Raw genomic sequence first — 12,215 nt, 5'->3', positions numbered from 1 at the left:
TCTATAACAGTCTTAGAAGTGAGGCCCATATGTCTTTTTCCCCAGCCACACCTGCCAACTTGAGCTGTGGGATCCCAAGGTGTTTCCATGCCATATGGGAGATATAATCCCCCAGGTGAGCCCTGGGTCTTCCCCAGGGTCTCCTCCCAGCTGGTTGTACCCGTAAATCAGACCTAAAACCATAACTGGTGGAGCTTTGGTTTCACGTAAGCTTCAGAAGCCTGCACAACACCAGATTTAGAAGCAGTGGCATTGATGTTTTCTGAAATATTTACATGCTGTTATGACTTGGGTGTGCCAACTTGGGCACTTTGGGAACTGTTTGATGCAATATGAGATACAGATTCTATTCTTATTACCTTTGCAAGATGTTTTGTGTGATCCAGTTGGAAAAACAATAGAAATAAGACCAATTCTACCTCAAATATTGAAAGTCATCCACATAATTAATCACAACACGGGCAGTTCATTCATTCATTCATTCATTTTTGACCATTTATCTGAAACCCAGTCATGGTACGTGCAACAGTCTTAGCAGTGATGCCCATATGTCTCTTTCCCCAGCCACACTTGCCAGCTCATATGGTGGACTCCCATGGCATTTCTAGGCCATCTGGGAAAGATAATCCTTTCAGTGAGCCCTGAGTCTTCCACAGGGCCTCCTCCCAGCTGGTTGTACCCATAAATCAGACATAAAACCATAACTGGTGGAGCTTTGGTTTCACTTTAGCTGCAGACGCCAGTACAGCCCCAGATTAAGAAACACTATAGTATATCACAGTGCCAATGCCGATGCTAAGTTATTTTGCACCCTAGACCAAGCTTATTAGTTCACCAACTGACTGTTTGGTAACTAACCCATGTGGCTGGGTTCCCCGCCTGGCCTTATGATCTGCGCCCTAAGCGAATGCCTAATTCGCCTTAATGGTTCCACCTTTCCTGATCATAGCACCATGGCTTTGATGTTAAGTTTTCTGAAATATTTGTGTGCTGTTATGACTTGGGTGTTCCAACTTATTTTAAATAGGTGGATGGTTTTGGTCACTTTTGAGAACGTGTCTGATGCAATGTGAAATACAGAGGGCGTTCTTATTACCTTTGCAAGGTGTTGGATAAACAAAAGAAATTAAACCAACTGTGTCTCAAGTATTGTATATCAGCCACATAATTAACAATAACACAGGCCTTCAAGCCTAAAACCATGACTGGTGGAGCTTTGGTTTCACTTTATTTTATTGTATTTATTTTATTTTATTTTCGCTTTTTTTTTCACAGACACCCGAACTACCCCAGGTTAGGAGTCAAATCGAATCGAATCGAATCAAATCTAATTTAATCTAATCTATAATCTATAATTAACAGTAACATGGGCCTCCAAACCTAAAACCATGACAGGTGGAGCTTTGGTTTCACTTTACCTACAGACACCAGAACTACCCCAGATTAGGAATCGAATTGAATAAAACCTAATTGAAGCAAATCTAATCTAATCTATGAAGCACTCTAGTTTATTAGAGCCCATGGCCTTGATGTTAAGTTTTCTGAAATACAGTATTTGTGCGCTGTTACGATTGGGTATATCAAGACAGCTCAGCAGAGGTTGCACTTCCTTTGGAGGCGGAAGCGAGTGAGAATTCCTCCACCCATCCTCACCACCTTCTACCGAGACACTACTGAGATTCCTTACGCCCCTCTCATGAACTGATCGATCGATTGTCATCTGGTAGGAGATGCCACTCCATAAAATCAAGAATAGCCAGAATGTGCAATGGCTTCTTCCCACAGGCTGTAAGACTGCTAAACTCTCTGTAACCTGCACATCACAAGCCAGTCTTTATACAAGTAATTATTTATTTTTAGCCATAGTATTTAATTGACTATTTTACATACATATTGGTTGGACTTTGTGGTTTACCTTTTTGCGGTTTTTCCCTTTCCCCTTTTGCCCATTTTGGGGTCACGAATAACGCAATTTCGACCTACTGTATTTTAGATCAGTCTAGAATGACAAATAAGCTCGAACTAGAAACTTATTTGAAATCAGTGAATGTGCATGGGCACTGTCTGATGCAATGTGAGATACAGACGCTATCCCTATTACCTTCGAAAGATGTCTTGTGTGATCCAATCAGCACAACAAAAGAACTGCAATCAATTGTATCTCCTACATTGTGAGTCGTCTAATAAGTAAGCGTAAAGACGGTTGGACACAACTAAATCTGACATTGGAAGACATGGCATCACGGTAATCATCTATGCTGCTGTCTTGAGTCTGAATTTCAGATTGAAGTGTCGGTCGTGTTAATACGATTTGCATGTATTTTTGTGCTCCTGCTTTCTTTGAATTATACATTTAGAAGTAAATTTATGACTCTAGATCATCCAGCGTTGGCACGCGTGGATGTGTTTTGTGAGTATGGCGGTGGTCTGGCGTGCCATTTGCATGATCTTTCCAGGCTCAAATGAGAAGATGTGTGGTTGTGTAGGCCGCAGGAGTCCAGGATGATTGTGTATTTATGTATCAAAAAGTGAGTGACAAATGTAAATCACGCAATGCAGATTTCTAAAGAAAATATGAAGGGCTACATATGTGTGCATATGTACGTTGCATTTGTGTACCGCATACACAAGCCGCCAATCTATGCAGCTTATTTAATTATTCTGAGTAAACAGACGGAGCGTGTCTGTCCTGCCCACGCTAATTAAGCACAACCATGTAGCTCCAGAGACGCTGGAGAGACGGCAACTTGGTTTCCAGTTAATGGCATTTCGGTTTAAGAAACGCACACTGCGCTTAAGTTATTTAGCAAAGTAGCTGTTTGTTTTTCTTAGTCAGCCCTGTGACTGTCTACAAAATATTTTGAATGGATTGATAGACATGGGAGTCTGGGTTCTGTCGGCGGTGGCCAGTGCTGAACAGAAGAGAATAAACAGCCTCCTGTTAGTTTATCTGCAGCCACAGTTGTGGCGTTTGTTACAGTGAAACTTCACAGTTTAGAGTGAAGCGTGTTGACATTTTAAGAACTTGGCGAGTGTCCTGTTGGGAGCCATGGTTTTATTAGCATATCTTGCGTGCTTCTCTTTACTATGTCCTCATTAAAAAAAAAAAAAAAAAAGGATATATTTGTGCAAGAATACTAGTAGTAGTACTTTTTAAAATATATTAAAAAAACCCCACTTAAATACTACATGTGAAAGGCCACAGAAAAGTTACAATGTTTTGCTTTTTCTTTGCCCATATTGTGGACTGCACACACACTTTAAAGGGTTACTTCTGAATTTGTCAGAAATAATTATGAGCATGCAGACCCTGACAATTTATTCCTATACAAAAATCTCAATATCCTCTTTCTTGCAGTGAAACAGGCAAAGTTTGTTTTCCTTGACTGGAGACTGAAGGTAGCAGACATCGGAATATTTTTACATGCGATCATCCATCCAGCATGTCTCTCAGGCGCCACACAGATTAAAAGAAAGAATCATAAGATGAAGCCCTTTAAGTTTTAATCCTTTCACAAAGACCCCTTCAGATTGTCTGGGGCAGGGCGTTTTGCTTTAAAAGAAATAATGCTGCTGTTCACTTTGCCAACTTAATGAACACCAAAGGCACTCATCTGTGACTGGAAAAGGTAAAAATTGGTGTGCTGTTCGACAATTGTGTCTAACGTAACTTTAAAAAATGAAAGAGAAAGAGAAAGGGGAAGGGGGCAGAAGGGATGGGGTTAATGATAGATAGATAGATAGATAGATAGATAGATAGATAGATAGATAGATAGATAGATGTGTAAGGCACTATATAATATAGATAGATAGATAGATAGATAGATAGATAGATAGATAGATAGATAGATAGATAGATGTGTAAGGCACTATATAATATAGATAGATAGATAGATAGATAGATAGATAGATAGATAGATAGATAGATAGATAGATAGATAGATAGATATGTAAGGCACTATATAAGATAGATAGATAGATAGATAGATAGATAGATAGATAGATAGATAGATAGATAGATAGATAGATAGATAGATAGATGTGTAAGGCACTATATAATATAGATAGATAGATAGATAGATAGATAGATAGATAGATAGATAGATAGATAGATAGATAGATAGATAGATAGATAGATAGATAGATAGATAGATAGATAGATAGATGTGTAAGGCACTATATAATATAGATAGATAGATAGATAGATAGATAGATAGATAGATAGATAGATAGATAGATAGATAGATAGATAGATAGATAGATATGTAAGGCACTATATAAGATAGATAGATAGATAGATAGATAGATAGATAGATAGATAGATAGATAGATAGATAGATAGATAGATAGATGTGTAAGGCACTATATAATATAGATAGATAGATAGATAGATAGATAGATAGATAGATAGATAGATAGATAGATAGATAGATAGATAGATATGTAAGGCACTGTATAATATAGATAGATAGATAGATAGATAGATAGATAGATAGATAGATAGATAGATAGATAGATAGATAGATAGATAGATAGATAGATAGATATGTAAGGCACTATATAAGATAGATAGATAGATAGATAGATAGATAGATAGATAGATAGATAGATAGATAGATAGATAGATAGATATGTAAGGCACTATATAAGATAGATAGATAGATAGATAGATAGATAGATAGATAGATAGATAGATAGATAGATAGATAGATAGATAGATAGATAGATAGATATGTAAGGCACTATATAAGATAGATAGATGGATAGATAGATAGATAGATAGATAGATAGATAGATAGATAGATAGATAGATAGATAGATAGATAGATGTGTAAGGCACTATATAAGATAGATAGATAGATAGATAGATAGATAGATAGATAGATAGATAGATAGATAGATAGATAGATAGATAGATAGATAGATAGATAGATAGATGTGAAAGGTACTATGTAATAGTTTGATTGAATATCTTGTAATTGTTTGGATTATTTTTTTTTATTAAACCAGGTCTTCTGTGTTTTCCATGAGAATTATGTATTTGAATCAAGTGATTTAATGAAGCATAAAGAGAACGTTACTTGTCACTTCTACTCACACACCTTTCATTTTTATAGAAAGACCATCTCAGAATCCAATTTTAAGCAACATAATAAGCCAAACTCCAAATAAGATTTGCCAGACCGTTTGGAGTTTGGGAGATGAAGCTGAGGATGTGGTGTGGTGTACGTTGAATGACAAGTCACAGGCTGTTGAATGTGGGGTATTTCAGACTTCAATTCAAATTATAACATGTATGACACACGAGTAAGGACTTTGCAGGGCTTTTCTGAAGAACAGACAGTAAGTGTAATTTTGATTGACATTAAGAATACCAAAAGCTAACACCAGAGAGCTGACTATTTTAAACCTACATGATGAACAGCCGTATCCCCTCACAGCATTGACGATACATTTCTCACTGTTCTTCAACATGGGACAATACTGCAGACATCGATAAAAAAACTAGAGAAATGGGCAAGGTTTCAAAAACATGAATTTTGATAACAGAAAAATGTAAGAATATGCACAGATAACATGAAGAACTGAATGATTCCAAATCTTGCAAAAAAAAAAAAAAAAAGCAGAAACTGTAGAGTTCCATCGCTGTACAAATTGGCAGGAATATCCACACATATGCAAAACATATCACAGACACTAATTAAAAGAACTGAAAAACTCAGATTTCCATGAAGAAATAAAGGATATTCGAGACGCCCGCACGAAGTGCAAGGCTGTCTGAATACCCACGTAGAATAATAGATGAGCTCATTCTTTGAAATATGGCCAGAGTACCTGAAACTAATATGAAGAACAGAACACAACATGGTGTCACAAAACGGTGCAGTTTGTCATGAGGATCAGTGAAGATGGAAGAGGATCCCAGAGTGCCACGAAGACAGAGATGCACCATACTGAAGGAACTGTATAGTGAGAGAGGTTGATCGCACACACTTGATTTATAGAAAAGAGGAGCTCAGCTGTAAGAAGACTCGGGTCACATCTCCCAGTATTGTGAAGTAGAGAATAAAACTGTAATCCAGCAGCAATAAGCATCACGTCATCGCTGCCAAGGAGCAAAATGTCTGAACCTAGATAATGGTAGTAAGTCTTCAGATTGGCATATTCAGGTGTGGATCAGTACATTTGTAAAGTTGCTGGAGCAATATGCATGTTTAACATTAAGCAATATTAACTTGATTGAAGGAATTTATGAAGGGCTTCCCATTATTCCATTACATAGGAGGTAGGATGTTTAATCATTCCATCAAATAAACTATACGTGTATATATATATATATATATAGGGGTGGGCAAAAGTAGGTTTACAGTTGTGAGTAGCTGAGGCTGGAAATGTAAGCACTTACAAGATTGTACCTAAGTGCACTGTGCCATTGTGACATTCTTTTGAGTTAATAAAGTTAATAAAGCTGTTGTAATAATCATAACCTGCATGTCTTTTTCCATACGAACAACTGTAAACCTACTTTTGCCCATCCCTGTATATATATATATATATATATATATATATATATATATATATATATATATATATATATATATATATATATACACAGTATATATACTACCACATTATGTATAATATCCATCCATCCATTTTCCAACCCGCTGAATCCGAATACAGGGTCACGGGGGTCTGCTGGAGCCAATCCCAGCCAACACAGGGCACAAGGCAGGAACCAATCCCGGGCAGGGTGCCAACCCACCGCAGATTATGTATAATATACATTCTGCAATACGTACACAAAAAAAAGGTAAGGTTTAATCACAGCTCTGCCAAAAGTGTTACTGTAGCATCGCCACATTTACAATGGCAATTTAAATTACCTCAGCACTTATTTACGTAATTTTGAAGCAGTCTTTCACGTCTCTTCAGGAATAAAAGTTGAGCTTCCTATTGTGTGATGGCTGAAGTGAACTGTTTTATTGCCTCTGCTGCTCAGACACATCATATTCTTCCAGCAAAAGGCAGAAACAATGAAGCCCTTCTTTCTCTAAACAACCTTTAATGCAAGCACCATAACCCAGCCTGTCATGTCAAATCCCAACCTTCCACATCGTGCTCACTCACCAGGCCAGAATGCATTATATTATCTGCCTCCAGTCACTTTGAAGAATTTCAGAAATTCCAGGGTAATAGGATACGGCCAGCTATTGTAAGGTATTACGCTCTAACAATTTTGCATGTGTGATGGGATCAAACAGGATGGAGTTAATGTGGTGACCAGGCTACACTTCTTTCAGAGTCAGTGACACGGGTCAAGTTTCAGCCTTGTCTTTTCACAACAGTGAGTGTGAGAGACACGTGTCTTACAGCAAATGATCTGTCAAGAGCTGACTCAGCTACACCCGCACCGCCAAACTGACATACACAGAGAAATATAAATGGCCCAAGTCAGCAGAAGACCTCTGGAGGCAAACACACCCGCCTGTCATTCTAGAAGGAAAAATGAGGGCAACAGAAGTGAAGTCTGAGATGGCAGCCACACTGGCCACTGAATATAACATAAGGAGAGCAGAAGGCTTCCATAGACACACACATCATCTCTGTCCACACTCGCTTACAGTTGTAACGCTCTCTAAGGAAAATGAATGACAGAAAGTGAACTCTGAGAGAGTGTTTACTCTTACCACTAAAGATAAATTTCAGTGTTTAAGGTCCCCAGTATATTTCTACAGACATACACATCAATGTACACACTCACAGTCGTAAATTTCTTTAAGGAAAATGAGTGACAGAAAGTGAAGTTTGTGATTGCACTCACACTTGCTGCAGTACACTTAAATATGCAAGTAAATGCTTCAGGCCAGCGGTAGACTCCTATAGACATCTACATACACAAAGACAGTTAAAGTTTTACAGTTCTAAAGGCATACACATCTGTGCTCACATATAGTTTCAACACTTGGTAAGGAAAATAAAAGTGAAAGAAAACGAAGTCTCACTTGCCACTAAATACGTATATAAATGTTTAAGGTATCAAGTACATTTCTATAGGCACATACATCTACATACACACTCACTTATAGTTATAACATTCTCCAAGTAAAATTAGCAAAAGAAAATGAAATCTGAGATGACATTCGAAATTGCTTCACTATGCATATATGTACGTGTGTGTGTGTGTGTGTAAATGTTTAAGATCAGATCTCTATAAACTTCTATAAGCATACATCTCCATACACACTCACTTAAAGCATTAAGATTCTATAAGGAAAATGAGTGACACAAAGTGAAGCTTGAAATTACATTCACTGTTGCTTCAGTATACTTAAATATACACAGAAATGTTTCAGATCTGCAGGAGACTCTTATAGGTATACACACCTTCATACATACACTCTCTTAAAGCTTTAAACTCCTATAAGGAAAATGAGTGAAACAAAGTGAAGTCTGAGTTTACATTCACACTTATTTATATATATATATATATATATATATATATATATATAGAGAGAGAGAGAGAGAGAGAGAGAGAGAGAGAGAGAGAAAGAGCATAGTTTTACTGTCAAATAAAGCAAAGAGTACGCGACACGTGTTTTCACTCATTTAGGCTCATCAGGTGTACACACTCTACTGCTCCCCTCTCGGGGAATCGAACCTCGGTACCACCCACACAATTCAGGTCGTCGAGACTCAGACTACAAATGCAATGTATATATATATATATATATATATATATATATATATATATATATATGTAAATGTTCAAGATCAGCAGTAAAATTCTATAAGCAGACATCTACAGACAGTTTTAATGTTCTGTAAGGGAAATGAGTGAGGTGGTTGAAGTCTCACTCACACTTGCCACTAGAAAATAAATATCAATATCAATATAAATGTTTAATGTCAGCAGTACATGTCTATAATGTCTATAGGCATACACATCTACATAGACACTCAAAGTTTTAACACTTGATAAGGAAAATGAGTGACAGATTGTGAGGTCTGAGTTTGCATTCACACTAAATATACACATAAATGTTTAAGATCAGCAGAATATATTCAATATCTACAGGCATACATCTCCACACACACTCACGTAAAGTTTTAAAAGGAAAATGATTGACAGAAAGTAAAGTCTGAAATTACATTTACACTTGCTTCAGTATACTTAAACATACATATAAAAGTTGAAGATCTGCAGGAGGCTCCCATTGGCATACACATCTCCATACACCAACACACTTAAAGTTTTAAAATTCTATAAGGAAAACAAAAGAAACAAAGTGAACTCTGAGTTGGCATTCACGCTTATTTTAAATATACATGTAAATGTTAAAGATCAGCAGTACACTTCTATAGACACCATCACTTATAGTTTTAACATTCTGTAAGGAAAATGAGTGGCAGGGTTTACATCTGAGATTTCATTCACACTTGCCACTAGGTATAAATATCAATATAAATGTTTAAGGTCAGCAGTCCACGTCTATATGCATACACACCTAAATACATACAGTTTTAGTTGTAACATTCCGTAAAGAAAATAAATAAAAGGGTTTACATCTGAGATTTCATTCACACTTGGCACTAGGTGTAAATATCAATATAAACGTTTAAGGTCAGCAGTACACTTCTATAGGCACACACACGTAAATACATACACGTATAGGTGTAACATTCTGTAAGGAAAACGAACGACAGAAAGTGAAGTCTGAGACTGTGTTCACATTTGCCACTAAATATAATATAAATATAAATGTTTAAGGTCAGCAGTACACTTCCATAGACACACACACACACACACACACACACTCAAGTTGTAACATTCTGTAAGGAAAACGAGTGACAGAAAGTGAAGTCTGAGATTGCGCTCTCACTTTCCTCAGTACATAAATGGAAAGTTCATTTTTGCCCCCCCCCCCCCCCCCCCATAATACACCTTACAGCTAATATATGAATGCACCCCCCCACACACACACACATTTATGGCATGTACTTTGTACAGACGTCCGTGTGGATCCTTACCCAAGTGTGTACACTGACGACCTTCTGTGTACTTCTCTTTTCTTGTAAACGGGTTTCCTTCATGATCAAACCATCAGATCACATACCATGTCAAGAAATTAAACATCTCGCACTTTAACTTAGTGGTTTAAGTCTTTACTCTTTTTTTTTTTTACTACATGAATATAAAGAATAAATAGTAGTTACTCTTAATTTACATGATTCACTTTTCAAATTTACCTCTGTGTGCACAGCTGTAAAAAGCTGTCAAATTCTAAATCTCCGCCTGAGGTTCGTGAAACCACAATTTCCAAACAATGGAAAATAGCTGTGAAGTCCTTCAAAAATAAAAGTTTTTTTTTCTTTTTCTTTTACTTAAGTTTAATGCTTCGCAGTACGAAGTGCTCTTCATATAAATATAAAGATACGTTACAACCAGAATATTGAATGCTCCTCAAATACAGTAGACGCTGGTTACCGCATGTATAATACTGACCTTTTTACATGTATATGAAATGGCCCCACATATACTGAACATTTACATTCGTACACTTGGCAGTGCGTAGCGCCGGGCGCCGCATGCGGGAGCAGTCCGCTTCAGCTCGAACACGAGCATTTGCATTCCGATATGACGGGGTACTGAATGGGTATCCACGTGCACTTCTGTCCTCCTTTGCGCTGCTGGCACCTCCACCTCAGGATGGTGAAATGCGCTGATTTGGCCGGCTTGCACACCATCCCTTCGGGGACTGAGCACGAGCGCTTGCTCAAACAGCTGCCCACTTTGACAAACCGAGGCCAAAAGCGGGCGCCTAGGTCACTCCACGTGTACACTACCGGGCAGAAAGTGTACGACCACAGCCAAAGCTGCAAGCGGCGTCGCAGCTTTTTACTCGGTTTGTGTTTTTTGTTATTGCTCATGTCAAAGAAATCCATGGATTTGATGTCCTTTGGCATGGCTTTGGGGGGCCTCTGCCGTAAAGTAAGGTCCAACTCGGACAGTTCTTCGCTCCCCGCGTTTTTATCCTCTGGAGGTGAAATGGACATGTGTTGAGAGTCATAGCTGCTGCCCAAGATACTTCGGAGTTCTGTCTCGTTAAGGTCCCGTTCCTTGGGGTCGAACGTGGGGTCCGGATGCTCTATAAGATCCACAAGTGGTAAGTTTTCACTGGGGACAGGGCGTAGGTGATAGTAATGCTGACAAACGCCTCCATCCATCCATAAACCAATCAACAAAGCAAAAACGCACAAGGACACAAAGCACTGGGGATGATCCATTATCTAATGCAACTAGAATAAGAATAATACACTGAAGTACTTTTTAAAAAAAAAGTTTTATGTGTATATATCAGTTTTAGAAAAATCTCAAGCATGCATCCACGTTGCCCTGCAGGTAAGGCACTGATTAGGAAGACGAAATCCTTAGGACGGTTTCAATCACACCAGAAGAAAAAGAAATATATATATATATATATTATCCTCTATAAGGTTACACGTTTAGCTGTCTCTTCAGTTGCAGGTACTTCACTGTGGCAATAAAAGAGTTTGTTAAATATGAAATCAAAGGCATAAAGACTTTTCTATTTCATCACAGAGCATGACACATAATTATGTTCCTGGAAATAAAACGAATACAAATTCAGTTTCAAACAGGATAGTAGCAGACTGATTTCGGCTAGTGCGACAGGAGCCTGGAAGCCGGTGCAGCTGTTGCCTGATGCGCAGTCGCAGTCGCCCGCAGGAGTCCGCACAGGACTGAGATTCGATCAGCAGCTTTCAGCTCTGACTCCACACTGCTCTGCAGATGCATTTTTTCTTTTTGCAAGAAGTCAAGCTGAGAATTACCTGGCTCTTCTGATTTATCCCATAACGCTGTGATGTAATATGCGACCCAGAATTTTTAATTTGAAGCCAGAACACCACCTTCCCTCAGAGGGCGTGGTGACGAGTGACGAGGGCGGGGTGGGGGCGGATTAAGTCCGGGGGTTTCGTCTCTGCTTGCGTGTATAAGCGTGCCTGGAATCTTTACGCCCTCTACTGGCGTTGACAAGTTAGTCCATCCTAATCAGCGCGGTCAGAATCTCATTTTACTGTACTGTAGGTTTGTACAGTAGTTTGGGATATTGGCACGTTGATCTTGTGGTAATATAAAATAAGCTCATTTGGGTTATTGGTACTTCGATAGAGGAGTTACACAGAATACA

At 38.2% G+C, this 12,215-nt stretch overlaps 1 protein-coding gene across 1 annotated transcript; it reads right to left on the bottom strand.

Moving 5' to 3' along the window:
- Positions 1 to 10,134: 10,134 nt before the first annotated feature.
- nog3 (noggin 3) lies at positions 10,135 to 11,915 on the bottom strand. Its single transcript, XM_028819656.2, has one exon. The coding sequence runs from the start codon at positions 11,287 to 11,289 to the stop codon at positions 10,609 to 10,611; it is 681 nt and encodes a 226-aa protein (XP_028675489.1). The 5' UTR covers positions 11,290 to 11,915; the 3' UTR covers positions 10,135 to 10,608.
- Positions 11,916 to 12,215: the final 300 nt, after the last annotated feature.

This window comes from Erpetoichthys calabaricus, chromosome 14 (assembly GCF_900747795.2).
Source record: "Erpetoichthys calabaricus chromosome 14, fErpCal1.3, whole genome shotgun sequence".
Classification (NCBI taxonomy): Eukaryota; Metazoa; Chordata; class Cladistia; order Polypteriformes; family Polypteridae; genus Erpetoichthys; species Erpetoichthys calabaricus.
Note: the sequence above shows the minus strand (reverse complement) of the source record. Positions and strands in the feature narration are given on the sequence as shown.

Coding starts and splice junctions, on each gene's coding strand:
- nog3 (XM_028819656.2), bottom strand. CDS start 11,289: ATGGATCATCCCCAGTGCTTTGTGTCCTTGTGCGTTTTTGCTTTGTTG.